The sequence below is a fragment of the Acipenser ruthenus genome, chromosome 1 (assembly GCF_902713425.1).
Source record: "Acipenser ruthenus chromosome 1, fAciRut3.2 maternal haplotype, whole genome shotgun sequence".
Classification (NCBI taxonomy): domain Eukaryota; kingdom Metazoa; phylum Chordata; class Actinopteri; order Acipenseriformes; family Acipenseridae; genus Acipenser; species Acipenser ruthenus.
The window spans coordinates 60,306,035-60,331,639 of NC_081189.1; the positions used below are offsets into that span (position 1 = coordinate 60,306,035).

The following is a 25,605-nucleotide window of genomic DNA, read 5'->3' on the forward strand; positions in this document are numbered from 1 at the left end:
CAGTTGCAGCCACAGTAGCAGCAAATTTCGTTTTAGAGCTTGAGTGCAAGCCTGAGCTTGACAGACCCCAGCTGCGATGTCGACGATACAGAGAGAGGGTGTACAGGACCAGGGTTAATTTCTTGGATTTACCAGATGAAGATGTAAAAACTCGATTGTGTCTGTATAGTCGACCCCTGTCAGACTCTGTAGGAGTCCTACGAAAAGGGGCCGTGCATACCCTCACATATGAAGGCGTTGGCTTGGCAGCATTGTCCTTCTATAGCTCTGGGTCATTTCAAAGGGTCACAAGTGACTTGATAAAGAAGGTTAACGATTATATCAGTATCCCACGTAATCAAGAGCAGCTACAAAATATTAAAAGGGAGTTTTATGATATTGCTGGATTTTCCAGAGAATTGGGAGCCATCGGTTGCACACACGTTGCACTCAAATCACCGCAGCACCATGCGTATGTGAACACGAAGGGATCCAACATTCACTAAACGTTCAGGTAATTTGTGATTCATCCTATGTAACATCTGGAACGTATGTGCAAATTTTCCTGGCTCCTGTCATTTTGATACAATCCGCTGTGTTTAATCATTTCAGAGACCCAATAAACCAAATGGCATGTTAGTGAGTAAGTACCTAGATAATTCAATATTTCTAATTATGAAAATATTTTAGCATTTTCTATACTTGTGGTTATGGATTAGATTTATTCACTTGTTTTAACCATGTATAACCTTACTGAACATTTGTTGTATTGCTAAAATGATGCTGTTATTTGCACCCAGTGTAATGTTACTACAAAGAAATTATCAATGCAACTCTTGCCTATCAACTCTGGATACGTACATTATATGACAACTGACCTCTACTGTAGACTATTTGAATTATACAAACAAAAACCTAAGAGTAAATAATGAAATCTTGGTATAGAAAAAGGCATACTTACAATACAGTTTTCTTACAGGTGATTGCGGATTGGCAATGCATCCATGATATGGAGTTCTATCGTAATTTTAAAAGCTTAATAAATATATAGTGAAGTGTTACATACATGGTATACATGTATAATAACTAACACCTAAAAACACAAATGGCACTTCAAAACGTACTTATTTATAGCCTACAATCGTACATACTAAAATACATACAAGTAAATGTCAACATAAGAAAATAAATTCCAACCAAGCCTACATAGATGGCTTACCCCCATCCAAAAAAATATATGTATTTTTCTTTTTAACCAAAAAAAGATTGCAAAGTTTACATTAAAAGAGAGGTATATAATAAGCTGTGGCAAAATATCCCCCTGAATGAGGGTAAATGTGGGGTTTAATTTTATTTATTTATTTATGTCCAATTTTTACCCACAGATAATTGTAAATTAGCATTTTATATGTGAAGTGTTCTAAATAAATACACATTCTGGATGACAAAATGAACAATTTTAAACAAAGTTTATAAATTATACAAAATAGCAATTTTTTAAAATTTCCATTTGGTTGCTGCTCGTGGTGAGAGCCTCCTCCCTGTACACTATAGTTTTCATAACAGCGAATTATGCTTCCATTCATTTTTCTTGATCTCGTTAACAACATGCATCTTGATTAACAAGTTCCCGACATCTAGTCGTTGAGACAGGAAATGATGTATGTGACCTGCGACAATTAAGCTTTTAACAAGAAATCTGTTAATTAATTTCAATGCATTATTGGATTAATTTTATTAACAAAATCAGTTGCTACTAAAGCTGTCGTTACTATACCGCGAGTTCGATACAATAACACTGATGTTTGAAAATCCCCCCATAGAGTAGTAAAACCTGTCTATCTTACAATCAAAATAATCCTCATATGGCGGGCATGTGATATAGAAGAGTTGAATTTCAAATTAATGTCGTTGATAGATGAAACGGTAGCCGTATTAGTCCAGAGATGACAGACAAAGAGAAAGAGATGTGATACGTTTTTTTTGGACTAACTAAACAATAATTAATCACAAGCTTTCAAGACCTCAAAGGTCTCTTCTTCAGGTGAAAGTAGGAAAGAGCTACTTTCACCTGAAGAGACCTTTGAGGTCTTGAAAGCTTGTGATTAATTATTGTTTAGTTAGTCCAATCGTAATGTTAGCATTAAAGGGGATCTTTACAACATGAAAAAAACTACATTCATATAAAGTGCCATTTGAAAGCATTTAGTCACACCAAGTTTAAAAGTAACTACAGTTGTCTTCTAATGCATAGAAGATAGCCAGGTACAACCTTCAAGTAACAAGCATTTCATAGATACAAAATCGCCACACTAGATTAAATAAAACAATATTGCAACTTCATACCCATCATAAAAACCTGCTGCAGATTTATAAAAAATGAACTTACTTAAAAACACACACATACATACATATATATATATATATATATATATATATATATATATATATATATATACATACATATATATATACATACATATATATATATATATATATATATATATATATATATATATATATATATATATATATATATATATAGTAACAAGCAGCAGCTCTAGATTAGTTATGAATACATGTACAGGAGCAATATTCATGACATGCACAAAATTATTTAACAGAATGGTGAAGCAACTCACCAGAACTGCAAACACCAAATTGCTTGCTGACTTGTGTCTGATTCAGGTTTTTTTCAAGAGCTCGAACAATTTCCAACTTTTTGTAGCAACAGAAACAGCGGCACATTTTGCCGTTTGTTTACATGCCATCTTGTAGCGATGAGGTGCACTCGTGGAAATCAGAAAACAAAACAATTCAATGATATGACGGCAGTTCTGGAAAGATTTAATAAACTAATCAGTGTGCCTCAAGACTCTCGATGACAAGTTGCTTTTGGAAAGACTGAAAAAAAAATTTTCATTTAAGTTTGATGCTGATGGGTTACAAAACAGTACTGTATCCGTTGTGAACGAATCACTATCTGTGCCAAAGAAGGTGCTCTTTTAAGCAAAGTCCCTGTTCCTTTAGCTGGAGCATTTGCAGTGGGAAATATCAGTTTCACCAGAAGGGTGTTCCCTTAGGCGAAGTGTTCTCTTAGGAGGTGTTCCTATACGCAGAGATTACTGTATTAAGATGTACTGGTAAATGTTGAAATTTAACAAGTAGTGGTAAATGTCGGAAATAAACATGATAATGCTTTACTTTGGACATTTACCGGTACATCTCACGAATAACCAAGTGCCTTTGGCTAATGACCTAATGTCTTTCTGAAATAAGCATGATAACACTTTACTTCGGACATTTACCGGTAAATGTCAAGAATAACCTCACCCTCCCGCCCCCTGCTGAAGTACTGCTGTACTGAGTATGCACGATTATGAGTGAAATGTTCAATAATGGAAATTGCATCGTTTGATTTAGCATCCAATGTTCTGAAGGAGATTTAAAAATGAGACCAGAAAATAACTGTTTTATCATCTTATTAGCCCTTGGGGCTTGTTCTTGTGCATTTCAGAGTGGTTGGTATGACAGAGTGGATTTTCAGACCAAGAGTGCAGCTAATAAGCATCTTGCTAGCCCTGTTTACTTTTCAGTAACAAAGTATGGCTTTAACTGATGTAAAAAATCTGGATACAAATCTAGAAAATGTCACAGCATATCTATCGGGACAAAATAGCATTCCGTGGTCATGATAAAATGCCAGCTTCACTCTGGTGAAACTACAAGAAACTTCCAGAAATAATTGCTCGCTATGATGAGTTACTTGAAGCAACCGTATTTACTGGGATGTCAAAAACCATACGGAATGACTTGTTTTCATCCATTTCCTTTACTGTGCTAGATGAGATGTAGAAAGAAATGAATGAAGCTTATTTTTTCATATGGCAGATTGATGAAACAAATAGTATGGAGTTGTATCCATATGCCTGTTGCATTGTGATTCGAAAGTAAGTTTACCACATCAACGCACCGTATCTCACAAATGGTAGGGCACAGGAAGGTGGCAATTGCATATGGTTGTTAAGGGAACCATGGGGATGCAAATGTTATTCACAGTTATTCATTTTTTGTCACTAGAGGGATCCACTATGACCTACCTCTGATATAGTGTCCAATATGTGCTCCTCCATGATCCAGAATGAATTGCATTTGTGTGACAATGGACATTATGGCAGCATTATGCATCTCATCAGGTAAGCTGGCCACCTCCCGGACAATGGCATTGAGGTCTGGAATTCTGCCATGGTTCCCTCGGTACATGCATGACTTAAGGTACCCGCATAACCAGAAATCTGCTGGTGTAAGGTCAGGTGAACGAGATGGACATTCACAAGGAAAGTGACGTGAAATGATTCTATCCTGAAAGTGCTCCTGCAAGACGAGTTTCCCCTGGTTACCAATATGCAGAGGGGCCTCATCCTGCATGAAGACTGTAGTGTTTATCACATTTCTTTGCTGCAGCATAGGAATGACATGGGGTGTCAGCATGGTGTTGTATCGTGCAACAATGACTGTGCACGTTTCAGGCCCGCTTGCTGACGGCTCTTCAAAAAACAACGTTCCAATATCAAAGTTAGCCATAAGGCCACACCACACTGTCACTTTAACATCATGTTGGGGTCTCGCAAATGTTGCATGTGGATTAGTCTCCAACCAGATAACATAGGTGCGCGTGTTCACACTTCCAGACAGGGTGAAGTGCGCTTCATCCATCCACAGGATATTGGCAGGCCACTGGTCATCCAATTCCAGACGTGCTGAGAACTGCAACGCAAAATTGACACGTCTGATGAAATCTGTCTCCTCCAATGCTTGAACATGATGCAACTTGTATGGAAACATCCGCTGAGTTGAATGAAGAGCCTTACGAACAGCTGAATTGGGCAAATCCAGGTGGCGGGCGACAGCACATGTGCTTGTGCTGGGTTATTCTGATATGGCGTGGCTGATCTCAGAGACAACTTCAGTTGGTGTCGGTGGTCTGCTGCTACGAGACTTATGACAAGTGCAACCTGTTTCCTCACATTTTTTGATTAACTTGTGAACAGCAGCTCTTGAGCACGGCCCGTTGTGGATGTTATGTACTCTATGGTATTCCCTGAGAGCTGCCTCAGCATTGCATCCTTTGCTGTAAAAAAACTTGACCAGTTCACCTCTCTGCACACTTGTCAGCTTCATGTTGCTTGACTGAGCTGCCTTGCAAGTGACAGGACTATTTATACCCACAGTACTGTAGTATGGAAATATGCGGCAGTAACCACAGTGTCGCCCCCTAGTGACTAAAATTAGTAACCCTTAACAACTGTATGAAATTTCCTATGCCCTACCGTTTGTGAGATATGGTGCGTTTATGTGGTAAACTTACTTTATAATCACCCTGTATTTTCAAAGTTTCATATTATACTACCACTTCCTTTCGCTGGGAACAAAACTAGTTGTTAGTGTTGTTTTTTTTCTCTGTTAGTGTTTGTTGGAAGTTGTATTTATATTATTTTAGCCCTTCCCCAATAGTGTTTGTTTATTTTTAATGACATTTCTTGACAGTAGTCTGTTGAAAATAAATACTCACTTTCTCTAAAACTAAACATTCCTTTAGATTGCCATTGAAAATGTTTTTTTTTTGTTTCCTGCAAACTGTAGATAAAACGAGAGGTTTATCTGTTTCTTGTCTTTTTTCTGACCGTTGTGATGCCCTGTTTCTTGGACATGGTGCTGCCTGTGTGGGGCAGTGCTCTGTAGGCTACTCAGAAACAACCAATTGAAATGTCTCATTCTTATTATTGAAGAAAAAATATATACTGTTTCATTTTGAACAAGGTAATAAAAACAGTTATTTGACATGCTGATTTTGTGTATATATATATATATATATATATATATATATATATATATATATATATATATATGTACATTTACGCCAGACGCGCACAGAGAAATAGGAACACAGTTTATTTCAGACACCATCTGTTTCACTACGCGTGTGAAAGTCTGCATCGTACAGTATTCTAAAAACAAAACAAAACAAAAAAAAAGAATGTTACGTTGGTGTGAAAGGACCTTTAACTAAATTTTGTACACTAAAGTAACATTTAAACTTCCCAGCAGTCAAAAGCAATAGTCTTTATATTATTGTTTTTTGTGTACTATTTAAAAGCTCTTGTGTATGTTGATGTAGCTAAACCTACATTATTTGGTGGCCTTTCCCTGAATTCTTGTTTTTTTTTCCGCAACTCACCCATGAAATGTACTCACTGTGACAAAATCGTATCCTTAACTATAATATAGACCTTCAATAACTATAAAGCATTTGAGTTTTGTCTTTGTGGTACACCCTTGTGACAGGGTCTTGCTCGTGTCACGTGTGTAGGTAGCCGCTGTTCAAGCAACACAGAGGGTGCGTTCACGCCATGCAGACTTTCGCCATTCTGCGCAGATTCTGCACAGAATCGGAGCAAGTAGCCAATGAATTTTCAGAATCTTTGCAGAATCTGCGCAGACTTAGCAAAGTCTGTGTCTCGTGAACGCACCCAGAGACACTGGGGTGGTGGAGTTGAAACGCCGGCACAGGCACACAGGATTTATTAACAAAACAGAAAGTAAATAAAGATGGTCATGTGACGTTACCAGCCATGGTAACGCAAAGAGGACACATACTGCAAGCTGTACAAAAATACAAAATAAAACACAGTACAAAAACTACAAATAAAAGGTGCCACAGAGGGCGAGCGCTAGCCTTAAAACGAGGCGTCCCGCTCCAGGAACCGGCTACACTACACATTCCTCGCTATACATCACATGGGATCACTATCCCCTAAACTAACCTACTAATGAGCCGGTATTCATACAACGACTCGTGTTGCTTCATACGGCCTTGGCTGGGCATTGCCTTCACAAGCACCGCTTGTAGTCTCAGGGTTGCGTAGCGGTCGTTCCTGCAGAGCGGACCCTCTCCTCCCGAGTACACGCCGCTCCCCTCTGGCATGGCGTTTCAGTCACCCTGAGCCATCTCCCGTGGATGTTTTTAAACTGACGCTTGGTCAAGACCTGCCCACCTGCTGACTGAGGTCCATCACAGCCAATCACTTGCTGCCCTTCCCCTCAACCAAGCATAGCAGGCAGCAAGTCTCAATTGAGCGCCCGTCTGTAAACAATAATTCAATCATACAAATCAACTCCAAAACGACACACAATAAACCCATTTCCCCATACAAATTATACTAACGCTAATTTACACATGTTCAGGGCAATCGCCCTGCTACAACCCTTTATTAGCGCTGGTCATCATTTGTGCATTTTAACAACTTGATTTTATTCATGGGTCGTAACATACCTTTTCGTAGAAGATATTCTAAATTAAAGATTTGGATAAAGGTTGTATTTTTCATTGGTAAGTTAATGAATTCCAGACATGTTTAGTAAGTATAAAAACATTTCTAGCATGCAGTGAAAAATATATATATAACAGAGAAATCAGAGATTAACTGAGAAAAGGGTAAATAGACATGTCCTTACTAAATTTCATACATGAATTTGTTGATTTTGCAATTTTTTTAAACCAAGACATGAAGCTGATGATAGTTCTCATGATAAGGGCTGGAAATTCTCTTTTGATGATAACAGAAAGTCTCACTGTCTGCTACCCCTGACTGCTGTTTGAGATTACAGAACTCGACAAACAAACACCCTTTCTGTTCATAAATGGAAAGAACAACTTGTCCTTAGAGTAAAGGAAGAAGCAGTTTGAGGTGCAATGTTTCCCTAGGTTTGTGTCTTCATTATTAAGCTTTATTTACATTTTCCAGCAAGTCAGCTCAGCTATTTGATTTCACAACTATGTACTTCAGTTCATCTAGAGTTGCATTTGTTGAGGAATTAGACAATATACACAACCCATTAAATCCTTCTGTTTTCTAACTCTGTGGGTCAACAGCTTTCTCTCTTTGCAACTTTTTCTATTGTGCAACATAATGGAGTGGTCTTTTTGCTGTGCATATACCGAGATAACAAGTAGGAAACGGTAACACTTTAAAATAATGGCCGCAAATTCATTCCTGGCAGAATACCACAGGAATAACGTACATAGTGTCATGCATGAATTAACATCTCACAGTTAATTCATACATGAATGCATGCCTTAAACTCTACATGTGATAAACATCATTTGTTACAAAGGAACATGGAATGAATACAGATAAATAACTCCTCATGAATTAACAGTGCTGAAACAAATTTATTTAGAACTCAGAGGAAGTGCATAAGATATTCAGGTGTTATTCCCGTGTTGTTCATTCATTATGAATTTGCGGCCATTATTTTAAAGTGTTACCATGGAAACTATAATTAGGGTTTACGCTGCCCGAGGCTTATTCATACGGAGTGAGACCATTTATGGAAGAATTTAACAGATCACATACTTTGTGTGGGAACACTGTGAAGCCACACGGCTGCAGCAACATTCTGAAAAAATCCCTAAGCAGTCTGTGGGAAACATTTCACACAGTGAATGGATTATCTAATGCTCTGTTTTTTATTTTATTTTTTTTCTGTTCAGAACTGTAATATTTCAGCTTTATACTTTTAATATTTGGTAAATAAAAACTACAACTTAATTTTATTTGAATTCATTTTCTAAAAATGTTACTATATTTACAATTTAATGTTGTTCAATACACAATTTTTGAAAATGTTTCCTAAGTTATAAGCTTGTACTATGAATTGACCTTTATTATACAGTTGGGTTTAGGTTAATTAATGTATCATTTATTACAAATGATAGATTCAGTGCATAACGTATTTAACTCTGGCAAACACCGGAACACATATGGTTTCAATGGAGCTAAAAGAGCTGATGCATAACAATCATTTATTAGCAAAATGCTACAAATTAAATATTTATTGTTTATTATATTTGTCTCCACCTGAAAACATAATTAGTAAATTGCTAACCTATTTAATTGCTTATGCGAGTGGTCAGTTGTGAGGGTGAGCTCAAACCAGAATATCAGTTTATTATATTAACATGTGATATGTATTCCTATACATTAATTACAACAGTTCAATATCAGAATAACAGTGTGTGTGAAAAACATGTTCATATTAAACACTGACACAAATGTCAATCTGTGGCAAAGAATCTAGCATACCTACTAACACTTACAGTAGAATGGAAAGGGAAACTGAAAACTACCTAAATGAAATTAGAATTCAGAAGATCCAAAGTACTGGTAAATTGGATTTCCAGTCATGTCAACACATTCTGAACTACCTTTTTATATATACTTGTACACATGGAAACACTGCATTCCGATCCAAATGTCTGAGTTAACAAAAAAAAAAAAATTCTGTTTGTTAGCTTTACTCCTGCTGTGCTCGTTTTAGCATGCACATTTCTTTTGTCCCAATTCCTGTTGTTACCAGAATTCTAATAGAATAGTTGTATGTCATGCCACTTGTACAAAACACCCTACTGCAGGGAAGCTGGTGACCCTTAAAGATAACAGGTCCTGATGTCTACATGAAGCTACTGCCACGTGAACTCTGGCACATTCTCTATATGCCCTGCTGTTTCATTGATTTGAGGCAAAGATGGTCGATGACAGTTTTAATTTACACAGCAGAGAAGATTTTTCATAATTTTACAGCACATTAATGAACATCTTACAGCACTTTACATTTCTTTAAACACACATACTGGATCCACTTTGCCAGTGGCTGTAAATTGAATGTGGGTAATTAATTGCTCATGTATTGACCTGAAATGACTTTGTTGGTGAGTGTACGGGGGATATGACAACAGCAGATCCAATTTAGACTTATATTAATCCATAATGAATCCAAACACCTATTTACAAAACATACTCAAAACTCACAATAATCAAGCTACACGACGTTCAATAAGAGTGACCGTATAAAGGTTTAGAAAATGATTTATCAAAATAGCTAGGTATCTACACTGATGCAGTATCAGCCTGACCTCTTGCAAACCTGACTTGGTTAAAGTACAGAAATGGAAAATAAATAAATAAGATAAAACTGTTTGGGCAGAAAAATACCTGGTACACAAGGTAAAAGTATGGACTGAGGCTACAATGCTGATTCTAGTCAGGGTTGTGCTCTAGGAATATGTGATTAATCTGTAAAGTAAATAATTACACATATACCATAAATGGCAGACGAGCAATGTAGTAACTTTAAAATACATGCCTGAATGTTTTGTCCTAAACTTACCCACACTGCTCTGTAAATTACTTCAAGAATAGTGATAACTGATTGTGACCATTAAAATTGAATTACTCAAATCATGGTAATGACAACAAGTAGTAAAACACCAGTAACTGATGGGAGATGGGAAATACAAATATTCTTAAACAACACTTGAGTTCTTAAAGAATTTCATTTTCCATGGAAACCAAACCCTTGTTCTGTTGAATAATAGGACATTTTTGAATGAATGACAAATAATTAAATTACTTTTTTGACTCTCTAGGGCAGGGGTGCACAACATACGGCCCACGGGTCAGATACAGCCCGCTGCCTCCTTTAATCCGGCCTGTAATCATTTTAAAATGATATATTAAAACCAGCATATATTACACTCCAACTACTCAGCGCAGCCAGGTTCTCTGTCGTAATACAAAACACAAGATGAAATGTCCTCTAGTGTTCAAAAATCTACTTAGATTCTATATACCAAAATGTACGCCTTGTTCATATTGACGTTCTTTGTGTGCGTCATAGTGAGAGTCTCAGAAGCGGGAATTGAATGTGAGGTGTTTAGTGATTCAGTGGCGCCGATGTTTCTCTTCCAGACAAAACAAAAAGCAAAACAAAAGTAAAAATAACTGAGCTGATCTGAAACAAGAAAGGATTTGTTTTGAACAATATATACTGGGTGAGTGAATTCACAAATATGTCTCTGTCAAAGCCGGATACTGGGAAAAAGAGAAAGATTGATCATGAACACTGGCAGTTTAACCCAGGGTGGACAGAAAAATACGTTCTTGTTTAATCAAGGCTGGGTGTCTACACTTGTCTTGTCTGCCTTGAATGCATTGCTGTCCCCAAAGAATATAATTTCCATCATCATTATGAGACAAAACATGCAAAATACAAAGACTTGCTAGAAGAATTGAGAGCTAAAAAAAATAAAATCTTAGAATGCAGTTATTAGGCCAGCTAGGTATTTCTGAATATAAACACAAGGAATCTGAATCTGCTATGATAGCAAGCTTCAAAGTCGCTCAGCTAATTGTGAAATCAGGACGCACTTTCACAGATGGAGATTTTGTAAAAGAATGTCTGATGAAAATATGTGGTGCCATTTGCAAAGAAAAAAAAAGATACCTGTAAGAATGTTTGCCTTTCCAGAATGACTATGCAGCGATGTATAGTAGACATGTCTGGCAATGGCTATGATCAGCTAAAAAGCGTATGTAATGATTTAGTTTACTTCTCAGCTGCTCTTGATGAAAGCACCGATGCCAGTGACACGGCACAACTTTTAATTTTCATACGTGAAGTAACGAGAACATTTGAAGTCTGTCAATTTAGCTGACACACTTTGAAGCATGTCAAGAAGCCTTTCCACAAGACGCAACATACAATTGGAATTGCCATGTAAGTATACTGCAGGAAGTGTTTGGCAGAAGTTTTGAGCAGTTCAAGAGTGAGCAAGCCTCATTTAAACTCTTTTCAGACCCTTTCTCCATTGATGCTGAGTGTCCCTAACAAACTTTAACGTCATTGAACTGCAGTGTTCCAGTCTGCTGCAGAACAAGCACAGGGAAGTGTATCTGGCCCCTCACAAAATATAGTTGTGCACCCCTGCTCTAGGGCTTCTAAATTAAGCTTTTCTGGTAAGTTCCATACAAAAGTAAATCCCTTTACAAAAAGTACCTCCCTAGCTATTGATATAAAACCTTTGAAACTACAAATTTACTGTAATGTAGTGTGGCAATGTGCCACGCCCCATGTGCTTTTGTGTGTTATATGTTGCATGTGGTGTGTAAATGTTAGTGTATAGCTATTGCTGCACGGGATATAAGTGGGTGTGTGTAGCACGAGTTATTTAAAATGTATAATTGTATTTAGGCACGGGGATCACTTCAGTACTTAATAATATGTGAGCACGGGGTTTCACAAATTAGTTCACGTGCTGGGATTCAAGTGAATAATTAATTGGTAATTGAATCCCAGCACAATTGTATATATACAGTAGATGCACGTCTCATTCACTCGGGGTGTGTTCGTGAGTGGAGAACGGGTGAGAGAGAAGGAGATATTTAAAATAACAATTGCTACTACGTGCTGGAGAACCAGCACAGTACTTGTTTGTGTCTGGTTTCACTCGTTTGTCTGTCTGTTTATTGTCTGTTCGTTTTGGCTACTGTGCCGTTTTATTTTACAAAGTGTTTTTGTGTTTGTTCAAACCTTTTATTTTTTCCGTAATTAATAAACCACACAGCAGTGCTTTCATTCACTATTTCACTCGCAGTGCTGTGTGTTCATTTCTGGTCTGACGTCACCACTAAAGCCAGCTTGTCACATGTAGGTATATTTGCTAAAGGATAATTAGACTCACAACCCCTGTACACTGTCTGGTAGACGGCCTGCATTTCAACCATATGAAACAATTGATAGATGGAATTTTAAATTAGGGCCAAATTACTGACATGAGCTGTTTGCAATGTTGGTCACGCACATAGCTTGCATTTGTTTTTTGCTTCGTAAGATCTATATATGAATCTACCAAATGAGTTTTAAAATCTATGGATGCTTTCAGTGTTTGGCTCAGAACCTGTAGACAAAGGAATTGATGGAAACAAGTAACTACTCAAAATCCATGACCTTTTAAGCATTAATAAGCTGCATGTGTGAGTGACAGTTTAACACCATTAGGATGCTCCAGATTTTCAACCTGCCAAAGACAGGTGAAAGAACTCCAGCAGAGGTTAATCTGAGTTTATTTTATACAGTAGGTACTTTTAAGCAACCGTTGACCACCCAGTAGCTTAGTGACAATATGCTTTCATGCAATTTAACACTGTCAACAAATATTGAATTGCCTGCACTTTTGTTTAGTTGAAAGGTGGATTCAAATAATTGTACAAAAACTACAAGAAGATCACCTCTATGATACTGTAAAACAGAGTTTCTACATGGGGCAATAAAAGACATGAAGCACTGATGTAAAGAACACTATTGAATGGGACCACAAGTATTAGTCAAGTAAAATTGAGCTATTTTAAGCTTTGATTATGTTAACAGATTGTTAAAAAAAACAAAAAACAACAAAAAAAAAAAGGTTTTAGTCAAACATCCAGGAATAGGCACTTCTATAGGTAACACTGAATTGATAAACTTTCCATCTAAGAATTAATTGTAACCTGACCCTGGAAATCATCAATGAGCTAGATATTAAAATAATGTCATCTTTTTTGTTTCTTTGAATTTCCACAACACCCTTCAACTCTAAACAACTTTACTTTTTATGCATTTTACCTGCGTGTGAGAAAAACCCACAACCACTGTTGGAAATTCCTAGCATTTTTTGCTAAATACTTTCTTTTACAGCATTCTTCACTATCTAAGGGCGTCATCTGTTTATCTGGATAATCTCTACTTTTATGATATAATTGTCTACACGTTGCTTGTGGCTAACATTTGTCATCAGAGTGGGTTTCTTTCCATTAATGTGCTGATGCGCCAATGAATTTCTTTAAAGTCTGAACTTTTTCCCCCTTACATGAAACCATCAGACAAGACAGAAATCATGCTGCATGCCCCAGCATCTTTTAAGGAAAGTCTCCTACTTTAACATGGTAGATGTATGATCCAACCTAGTTTTATATGTTTACTACAGTTTAACTTTGGAGACTCCTGGTCATTGTAGTCAGTATCTCCTATATCTACTGTTTAAAATATGGTCAATGCCTTTGTTTAGTCTTGTATTGATTACTGCAAAGCCTTGTTTGCAGGCTGTACTGGAAATCTAGTTTGTGCTACATAAAGCTGTCCTTATTTGAACATAAACAACATGACAAGTCTTTTACAATATGCATTGAAGGATTAATTTAAAGATTTAACTATCAGAGGCGAGTGGCACTGCACCCTCTTGTCTGAATGACCTACTCTAGACTCCCGACTTTACCCTCAGCTAGACTACATACTTAGAGTGACATGGTCTAGAGATTCTGGGTCAATTGCAACTTTTTAACCTAAAGATTTACAAAGGAGAAGCTATTAAGCCTTCATACAAGATCTTGGCCTCCATTATTTGAAAGGAACTGTTCAACCAGGTAGAGAAGGCTAATTACGGCTTTAACGTCTTCCTAGTTAAATAGCTTAAAATGGTGGCTGACATTCCACTCTCTCACCTCTGTGTGGTCTGACCCGCATGCATTGTGGCTGAGCAGAATGTAAATAGTCTTAGTGTCTTGAAAAAAACACTGAGGCCTAAATTAAATCACACAGCTGGTTTCACCTGAATACATTCACTTTTCTCTCTCATCAATGTGATGTTGTTGAAAGTCTAGTGGATTGTCAGCTGTGCGCCATACTGCTAGTAACCAAAAAATATAATTAATGGTTTAATGTCCTTACTAAGGTTGAGCATCACACCATAATTGCTTTTGTAGCTAAATGAAAAACATTAAAATAAAAGGTTAGTTAGTTTTCTTTTTTGGTGTAAAAAAAATCCCAAATTACTTTAATTGTAACAGGATACCAATAGGGATATGCCACAAAAAGGAAATTACCAGTAAATGGCAGCAAAACATTTTCGTGCCAATGTTAAAAAAATTCTGTATGACAGTTCAAGATTATATCTGTAGCATAGTTTATAACCTTTCCAATTTAGAAAAAAAATGACCTACCCCAGTTTTTGGTATTGCACCAGTGCCAGCCGCGGGAGTTGTAAATGTCAGTGCTGAGTAAATAAGCTGAGGTGAGCTTTTTGAGTTTTGACTGGCAGATAGAGTTGCTGCTCCATTTTCTGTTTGTGAGTCTAACTCCTGTAGAGAGATTAGGATCAAATTAAACTCTAGCCATAATTATTTGGCAGCCATTATGTGCCTGATTTTGGTAAAGTGAATATTGTAATGCAAATGTAAGCAAATTAAGCAAATATGGTACATATGGGATATATACATACATTTATATATTTGGCAATGTTAGTCTATTGCTGGATATACCCCCAATCCAAAAATACTTAAAAGTTTTGGAAACAAACAATTTCATAAAAAACATTTCTTGTCTATACTGGGCTTTGACCTGCTTTGACTTGTTGTTGCAAGCTGCACCACAGAGCCTATTTTGACCTTTTCAGAATGAATAAGTAGTGCTAATGAGTTACATAGAGCATATGGCCTTATTTCAATGTCCACCTTTCAATGCTCCAGTTTGTTTACAGTTAAATAAATCTAGGGTAAACATAGAGTATCTCTGTGCTACGATAAGGATGACAAATTTAACATTTTTATAGTATAGACAATTTTGTATTTTAGAGTCCACTTTGCAAAACTACTGTATACAGGGAATTATGGGCCAGATATTCAAATATTTTGTCCAACTTTTATGCAACTCTGCTTGCATTGCATATATCATGCATATATTGTAAGAAGTTGCTGCGAAACTGGTATTATTGCAAGGCTGCGAAACTGAATATATTTAAATGAATCTAAACAGGAAATTAATCACAACTCAGACTACACCCAACTAATGCATGTGTATTTGCATACAAGGTGAGACAACGGCGGGCAACTCTACTGAAGAGATTATATTAATAGCTGACAATGTCTAAGAAAATGAAGACACATTGCTTGGAAAGGGAAAACGATAACAATTCAAGGGTGAGACAAATAAGATTTGGCACTAAACAATGCAAAACATATTAAAAACTATACCACGCGTTAGTACAATAGTGTTTGATTTTTTCGAATGCCATTATTGCATGGATGAGAACCCACAGGTTTTATTATTTTTTTGTACAAACATCACATATTTCAGAATTCCAGCATGGCATTTTATCTTTCTTTTTTCTTGTTGATGTTGTTCAGCCAGCATTCAAAAACACTTCTTATGTTCTCTTGAAGCTGACACCCTGGGATCCTTCAAGAAGCTGCTTGATGAGATTCTGGGATCAATAAGCTACTAACAACCAAACGAGCAAGATGGGCTGAATGGCCTCCTCTCGTTTGTATGTTCTTTACAAATTCAAAAATGCCATCTTGACTGGTAATTACAAACATTCAGACACTCAACAGCCTTATAAATAGTATGTTAACTTGTTTGCAAATTAGTTAAGTGAAGGTTAAATTTCACTCGCTAGGCACAATTTTGTCTCAAGGCAGAATTAAGGGGAAAAAAATTCCCTCCAACTACCCTTGTGAAACTCTTTTCAATATCTGGCCCTAAGTTCTGTTCTGATCAAGTTGCTTGATTTTACCCTCACCGGCTCTGTACTATATGTTAGATTTCCATATTTGTTAATTTTTCTTCTGTTTATTTTGTTAAGGGTTATATTACATTTCAATAGAAATGTGCCCATTGAGAGGTCCATGAAGACAACTTTGGATATCAAATTGGTGCCTTGTCTAGAGAGGGAATAGCACATCATTTTACATAATGACATTCTATTAGGACCCTGAACATTTGAAAAAATATACTATTCACACATCAATCAAGTAACACATCTTCTTTATATAACATTTCCTTATACTTTAATAGGGTGTGGTTATTCCATATAAGTCCCATCAATCCATCATATTTTCAGTATATATACTGACAGAATAAATCATGTTATTTCTGGTATGTACATTTTTGCATTATTCCATAGCCATTAGAGTGTCCGTCATTGCTGCAGCAGTTTTAAAACAGAGAAAGCTATGCATTATCTTAAAAGATTGATGAAAAATACCCACATGTAAATGTCTTCGTTTCTGAGTTGGTGTATTTGATGCTGAAGAAGTGGCACTAAGTGCATTTTCAATATCCTGATCAAGCTGTTCAAGTTTCATGATCAGTAGTACCATGGAGTCCAGTCGCGACCGATCTCGATCTTCTCGCATTTCCTATGGAAGTGGAGTAAAGAACAACATTGACTCACATATCTACACAACAAATAAAAAATGTCCACCCCATAAAAAATGTAGAACAGTAGGGACTGTGTTGTATTAAAAGAAAATGGATAAATACACATATCTTTAAAGCATGCATTTAATAATAAAAAAATGTGTTTAATTAGACGGCTTTTTTATCACAAGTTTTGCAGGCTTTTAGATGCCCCACTTTGTTAAAAGCTCAAAATGATTGGTCACAACACACAACAGAGCTTTCTCGTTGACTCAGGCACTTGCCAGTTTCACTCAAATTCCTTTCTTTTTTGGCCAAAGCAAACAAAACTAGCATTGGAAATGTAGACACTAGCAACGCTTTTCCTTTACACATTAAAACAGAATCTTTGCAAACTCTGAGCAATTCCAAAAGGGAGAAAGAGTATTATTGTTTGAAAGCAAGGAATTCAAAAGGTGGTGCCACTTATGTTGTAGTTCACAGAGGAAAACAGGAGTTTTGAGATTCTTAAATTATTCTCTGACAAGTTAATAGAATAGATTTATTTTTCAAATAACTTAAGAGTAAAACAATACATCTAACCATTTTAAGGAAAAAATGTGAGCAGGCCTACTGTTAGTTTGTCATGGTTACATACGCTGATCTGTTTTCATCTATAGCTGTAATCCAGTGGTTTTGAACCTTTTTTTTTAAACTGTAACCCTTCTGTCTGGAGGTTTCAGCTCAAGTACCCCTTTACAATTTTCACTCTACTGAATGGTACCACATTTGCAATAGTTGCACAAAAATGACTGAAAGGGACTTGATATAACTTTCTGTTGCTTTGCAATTTCTTTAGATACTTTTGTGTAGGCAGAATCAACAAACACCTGCTTCACCCACCCCAATCAGAAATCAGGTGGATGATAATTTTGAAACTATACTATACTAACCTTTGAGCTGCTAAACAATAAAGGAAATATTTATGCATAGTGGTTTAGAGATAATATAATACCTTTAAAAAAATCAATTTAAGATCTTTATTTTCTTTTACTTTAATTTTCATTTTTGCATTTCTGAGTCATCCTGTGTACCCCCTATGACCCTTAGAAGTACCCCCAGGGGTACATGTACCCCCGGTTGAAAACCCCTGCTGTAATATATAGCTGTAACATCAAAGCGCATATAAAATCAATTGTCCATAGTTCCATCACCAGCAATCTTACATATTAGACAAAGTATGTTCCGAGTGGGCTTGCTCTCTCCTGTTAGCCCTAATACATATGAAGTAACATTTTAGAAAAATAATGTAATAATGTTATTGCCTCCCAGGGTTTCAAATACTGACAGATAAAACATCACTGCAGGATTTACAGTATCTGCACATTGTACCTTGAAATATACAACATACAGACGTGCTCAAATTTGTTGGTACCCTTACAGCTCATTGAAATAATGCTTCATTCCTCCTGAAAAGTGATGAAATTAAAAGCTATTCTATCATGTATACTTGCATGCCTTTGGTATGTCATAGAATAAAGCAAAGAAGCTGTGAAAAGAGATGAATTATTGCTTATTCTACAAAGATATTCTAAAATGGCCTGGACACATTTGTTGGTACCCTTTAGAAAAGATAATAAATAATTGGATTATAGTGATATTTCAAACTAATTAGTTTCTTTAATTAGTATCACACATGTCTCCAATCTTGTAATCAGCCATTCAGCCTATTTAAATGGAGAAAAGTAGTCACTGTGCTGTTTGGTATCATTGTGTGCACCACACTGAACATGGACCAGAGAAAGCAAAGGAGAGAGTTGTCTGAGGAGATCAGAAAGAAAATAATAGACAAGCATGGTAAAGGTAAAGGCCATCTCCAAGCAGCTTGATGTTCCTGTGACAACAGTTGCAAATATTATTAAGAAGTTTAAGGTCCATGGACCTGTAGCCAACCTCCCTGGGAGCGGCCGCAAGAGGAAAATCGACCCCAGATTGAACAGAAGGATAGTGCAAATGGTAGAAAAAGAACCAAGGATAACTGCCAAAGAGATACAAGCTGAACTCCAAGGTGATGGTACATCAGTTTCTGATCGCACCATCCGTCGCTTTTTGAGCGAAAGTGGGCTCCATGGAAGAAGACCCAGGAGGACTCCACTTTTGAAAGAAAAACATAAAAAAGCCAGACTGGAATTTGCTAAAATGCATATTGACAAGCCACAATCCTTCTGGGAGAATGTCCTTTGGACAGATGAGTCAAAACTGGAGCTTTTTGGCAAGTCACATCAGCTCTATGTTCACAGACGAAAAAATGAAGCTTTCAAAGAAAAGAACACCATACCTACAGTGAAACATGGAGGAGGCTCGGTTATGTTTTGGGGCTGCTTTGCTGCACCTGGCACAGGGTGCCTTGAATCTGTGCAGGGCACAATGAAATCTCAAGACTATCAAGGCATTCTGGAGCGAAACGTACTGCCCAGTGTCAGAAAGCTCTGTCTCAGTCGCAGGTCATGGGTCCTCCAACAGGATAGTGACCCAAAACACACAGCTAAAAGCACCCAAGAATGGATAAGAACAAAACATTGGACTATTCTGAAGTGGCCTTCTATGAGTCCTGATCTGAATCCTATCGAACATCAATGGAAAGAGCTGAAACTTGCAGTCTGGAGAAGGCACCCATCAAACCTGAGACAGCTGGAGCAGTTTGCTCAGGAAGAGTGGGCCAAACTACCTGTTAACAGGTGCAGAAGTCTCATTGAGAGCTACAGAAAACGTTTGATTGCAGTGATTGCCTCTAAAGGTTGTGCAAGAAAATATTAGGTTAGCGGTCCCTTCATTTTTGTCCATGCCATTTTCATTTGTTTTATTATTTACAATATTATGTTGAATAAAAAATCAAAAGCAAAGTTCTATTAAATATGGAATAAACAATGGTGGATGCCAATTACTTTTGTCAGTTTCAAGTTATTTCAGAGAAAACTGTGCATTCTTCGTTTTTTGTGGAGGGTTACCAACAAATTTGAGCACGTCTGTATGTCATGTTAATGTAGTCAGAGCATAACTTTGCATTCAGAGGTCATTTGTTTCATTAACTGAACATGAATTGTATTTTATACTGCTGTAGATAACAGGTGCTTTTTTCCCATCGTTTCACAAAACAACAGTTCTGAATTCTGACTTCTCTCAGCACACTGTGACCAGTAAATGTTCAGTAGTTTAGGACAACCCCCACCACTAGAATAAATGAGAACTGTTTCTGTAACATACACATTTTCTTTAGTGCATTTTAACAATTCTTAAAACGTTACCCTGGTTTAAATTTAATTCCTTACCAGACATTAATATTTTACTAATATAGGAAAGCAAAGGAACACTCATATATTGCAGTTTTGATTTATTATTAATTTGTATTTATGCTTTCCTGAAGAAGTTTAACACTTGATATTATCACACACAACTTTATAAATGACATTACGTCACAGTACAAGGAATCAGCCCTTTATCCATTTTTTATTTTTATATTTTCACAATCATATTGGCAGAGAAATATGAGAGCTCCACAATTTTGTTTTTTCTTTTGACTCTTGTTTTGAAAATGTGTTTTGGTATTATAGATTCACAGTTGCTGAATACATGTTAATGGCATATCTCTTGTTGTTTTGTCATTTACTGTACACTTTTATTGTTATAAAATACATTTTAACAATAATGAATCAACAAGTTTCAGTTGTAGATGTAGATATTTTTTTAATGGTTGAATGGTTTATGCTAACTATAAACATTTCAGTGTATTTTGGATGTGTTATAAAAAAAATATTTTTGGATGTTGTTTTATAAAGAATTGCATTGTACTTTACATTTTCAGATGTATTTGGTCTAGAAAAATATAAATAGAAATATATATCAAACGTTAACCCTTGTGTTATTGTTTCCCCTTATGTGTACCACCATCCTGTCCTTTCTGGGGTAAGTGTGATGTGTTACTGTATAGAATCTCATCACTTCTGGATAGAATACACATGTAGCAGTAATGTTACAATATAAATCAAAATATTGTAAAAATATATAATTTTATAGATTTCAAAGTATATGGAAGCATACTTTGAAATATGTTCCCTTATATTTCATACTATATGTTGGGATATATATTTTAAATATATGTCTAAAATATATTTATTTATATATATATATATATATATATATATATATATATATATATATATATATATATATATATATATATATATATACAATGTTTTCAATATATTTTTGCTGCCTTTTTTTATTTTTCAATGTATGTTTTAAAATATATTTTTATTGTATATTTTATTTCCGCATGGGTGTTGCATGGTCATTTGACAAGGTATGTTCTGGAAAATTATGTTGAACTTCAACTTCAATGAGCACAATGGTTACTGGTTTATTTTGAAAACTGTCCCTCTTCATAACAAATAAAGGTGATTTTTGAACATGTCAAGATTCACTTTTAATAGCCCAAAAATGTTAACATACTGCTAGGGATTTCAACTCTTCAGATGCCTTCAGCTAGGGCTGCTTATAGACCCTCCACCACCAACATGATGGGTGTTTTTTCTCACCTGGAATGCCATTAAAACCCTGAGTCCAGACCTACAGTTCCTTTATTTACCTCCTGGTATGTTTATTTTCAATGTCACAATTTGCAGGGACTGTCTGTTATTGCATTTGTAGTTAGCATCTCCACAATCTACCAATTAAAGTCACTTTAATCTGTATCAGACATTAGTGTCACACCATCGTGAAAAATAGGCCTGGTTTACCCTAGAGTAACACACACAAAAAAATGACCAGGGTAAATAGGAATTATAAATAACCATATTATTTTAATATATTTTTAGATTTATCAGAATATGGTACTGTTTTCTTTTTGCCTTGCTACTTATGTATTTTAGGATTGCGTGTTTTATAATACCACAGTACAATTTTTATGAGTTACTACAAAGATTTTAAAGAATACTGTAAGTTTCTAAAAGTTATAAAATTCAATATCCAGCTTTTCTGTTCCTGAAATTGCTATGCACGCAAAAGGAATGTGCTTAGATTCGACTTAATTACAAAGTTTTCAATTAAAACAATATTTACATTTCCAAAATAGAAAGATAGTAGTTAAATATGAAACAAAACAAAAAAAAATCTAAACATGGGTCTTTGTCATATAACCCTTTAGCTTCATTTGAATATGCCAAATGGTTTTGGTCAGAATATTTAATGAACTTCTTGTAGAATACATTCCAATTACATTACTTAATACATACCCTAAAAGAATAACTTGAACCCTCAACAGTCTCAAGTCAACAAGCTATAGATGTACACTACAAACCCTGGGTGGCTGGTCTCTAAAAATTAAAGGGGTTAAACTTTAGAATTCAAGGTACTGTGGTAACGTGACTGGCGGTCAAGGCTGGCCAGCGGCAGAAATAGCAAACACGCAGAGACAGTAGTTGTAAAGGCAGGCAGAGGTGAGAGCCCTGGAGCTAGCACAGTGATGTCTGATCCACCAGGGGGAACAAAGCAGGAGGCAGGGGGAACACCAGTGACGTCTGCCGACAGCTCAGTGACATCAGGGGTTTCAGGGGGAGAGCAGTAGGAGACCAGGTGAATAACTGTGCCTGGTGGTGCATCGACCTAGGATGTAGACCCAGCAACAAGAGGTCCAGACATCATGGCAGAGTGTCTAAGAGCACAGGGCAAGATTCCTGACCTAAAGGCGCCAGATTGGTGTGCAGGGGTGGTGGTCAGGGTTGTGGTGGAGGTGGTCTCTGCACCTCCTCCCCCTCTCCCTCAAGTTCTGCAGACAGCAGGGCTTCCCCTTTCAGCTCTGGAGACGGCAGGGCTTCTCCTTCCAGCTCTGGAGACAGCGGGGCTTCTCTTTCAAGCTCTGGAGACAGTGGGGCTTCTCTTTCAAGCTCTGGAGACAGCAGAGCTTCTCTTTCAAGCTCTGGAGACAGCGGAGCTTCTCCTTTCAGCTCTGGAGACAGCGATGCTTCCCTTTTCAGCTCTGGAGACAGCATGGCTTCTCCTTCCAGCTCTGGAGACAGCGATGCTTCCCCTTTCAGCTCTGGAGACGGTGATGCTTCCCCTTTCAGCTCTGGAGACGGCAGGGCTTCTCCTTCCAGCTCTGGAGACAGCGGGGCTTCTCCTTCCAGCTCTGGAGACAGCGGGGCTTCTCCTTCCAGCTCTGGAGACAGCGATGCTTCCCCTTTCAGCTCTGGAGACAGCGATGCTTCTCCTTTCAGCTCTGGAGACAGCGATGCTTCTCCTTCCAGCTCTGGAGATGACAGTGCTTCTCTCTTTGGCTCTGCACACAGCAGCAGCTCCCGTCTCTCTGGCGCTGCACACAGCAGCAGCTCCCGTCTCTCTGGCTCTGCACACAGCAGCAGCTCCCGTTTCTCTGGCTCTGCACACAGCAGCAGCTCCCGTCTCTCTGGCTCTGCACACAGCAGCAGCTCCCGTCTCTCTGGCGCTGCACACAGCAGCAGCTCCCGTCTCTCTGGCTCTGCACACAGCAGCAGCTCCCGTCTCTCTGGCTCTGCACACAGCAGCAGCTCCCGTCTCTCTGGCTCTGCACACAGCAGCAGCTCCCGTCTCTCTGGCTCTGCACACAGCAGCAGCTCCCGTCTCTCTGGCTCTGCACACAGCAGCAGCTCCCGTCTCTCTGGCTCTGCACACAGCAGCAGCTCCCGTCTCTCTGGCTCTGCACACAGCAGCAGCTCCCGTCTCTCTTTGGCTCTGCACACAGCAGCAGCTCCTGTCTCTCTTTGGCTCTGCACACAGCAGCAGCTCCCGTCTCTCTTTGGCTCTGCACACAGCAGCAGCTCCTGTCTCTCTTTGGCTCTGCACACAGCAGCAACTCCCGTCTCTTTTTGGCTCTGCACACAGCAGCAGCTCCCGTCTCTCTTTGGCTCTGCACACAGCAGCAGCTCCCGTCTCTCTTTGGCTCTGCACACAGCAGCAGCTCCCGTCTCTCTTTGGCTCTGCACACAGCAGCAGCTCCCGTCTCTCTTTGGCTCTGCACACAGCAGCAGCTCCCGTCTCTCTGGCTCTGCACACAGCAGCAGCTCCCGTCTCTCTTTGGCTCTGCACACAGCAGCAGCTCCCGTCTCTCTTTGGCTCTGCACACAGCAGCAGCTCCCGTCTCTCTTTGGCTCTGCACACAGCAGCAGCTCCCGTCTCTCTGGCTCTGCACACAGCAGCAGCTCCCGTCTCTCTTTGGCTCTGCACACAGCAGCAGCTCCCGTCTCTCTTTGGCTCTGCACACAGCAGCAGCTCCCGTCTCTCTTTGGCTCTGCACACAGCAGCAGCTCCCGTCTCTCTTTGGCTCTGCACACAGCAGCAGCTCCCATCTCTCTGGCTCTGCACATAGTAGCAGCTCCCGTCGCTCTGGCTCTGCACACACCAGAGACGGTATTGCAGTTCAGCGCTGTGGCGCACTTTTAATTACACAAAACAAACAAACCACAGGAACAAAATAATAGTTTGAACAATACACTACACACAGAACTCTTCAAACTAATCAAAACAAAACAGCACCCAAGCACAGCTATCACGGTACCGTTCTCGCTTACTCCGTTTCTCACTCGCTTACTCCGTTTCACACTCGCTTTCTCCGTTTCACACTCTCCTACACAACCCACACCAAACATTAATTCCTTTGTCCTTTTATAGGGCGTGACCGGGGGTAATTGGCAACCAATCATTCCATTACCACATGGCCACATTCCACACTTTTCCAATCACACCTCAATCACTCAATTAAACACAATTTCCATCACCAGACACCCACACCCACGTGCACCCATGTGCAGAGCCTCTGCACTGCACAGATTCTCCCCCTACTCTGTCACAGTGCATTTTAAAATAAGTGATTAGGTCCGTTCTAAAAGTGTATTGCAGCACTGTGACGCAGCATAGTAAAATGTACTAAAGCACACTAAACAACAGATAAATGTAATAAGAAATCTTTAAACATGGAAGACAGATTTTCAAAAACAAGAAAAAACACAATTTAGAGGTGATTTATTTGCATCACTAAACATTTCTCATGCTTCCACATTGTAAAATTTGAAACCTACTTATCTAATTTAGAGATTTGGTTAAAAGTGGAAAACATGCCTTTAAAACCCTATTATCTTTCGATCATTGTAGATTTATAATCAATTACTTAAAAAAGAAAACATTATATTATAAAGTAAACAGTTGGTAAAATTGGTAGGTACAGAAATATGTACAGATTTAGCAACAAGCAAGTATTATTGGTGAATCTGAATTTCTGAATTTCAAGGTAATATCCGCCCCATGACATTTTAAGTATATCTTACATCCTGAATCAATTATATTATCATCACTGACTCATATGGAATTAATGTTTGTACTGCATTCCCCATAGCTCTTCTGTTCTTTTGTGTTATTTGAGTATAGCATCTTACAGTCTAGAGTGACCTCAAGTGGTATATTTGCATACATGCAGCTGCTGTTTAAGATGTACAGGGAAAATTCATGTTTCTTATTCACATAATGATGTATGTTTTTAGAAAAAAA

General features: G+C 37.9%; 1 protein-coding gene across 1 annotated transcript in view; it reads right to left on the reverse strand.

Moving 5' to 3' along the window:
• dlc1 (DLC1 Rho GTPase activating protein) overlaps positions 1–25,605 on the reverse strand; it is a 172,600-nt gene that overhangs the window by 123,435 nt on the left and 23,560 nt on the right. Inside the window, exons 3-4 of the mRNA XM_059026878.1 lie at positions 16,902–17,051; positions 14,856–14,993 (exon numbers count right to left, since the gene is read on the reverse strand). Of these exons, the coding sequence (XP_058882861.1) occupies positions 14,856–14,993; positions 16,902–17,051 (288 nt within the window). The remainder of the gene's footprint in view (positions 1–14,855; positions 14,994–16,901; positions 17,052–25,605) is intronic.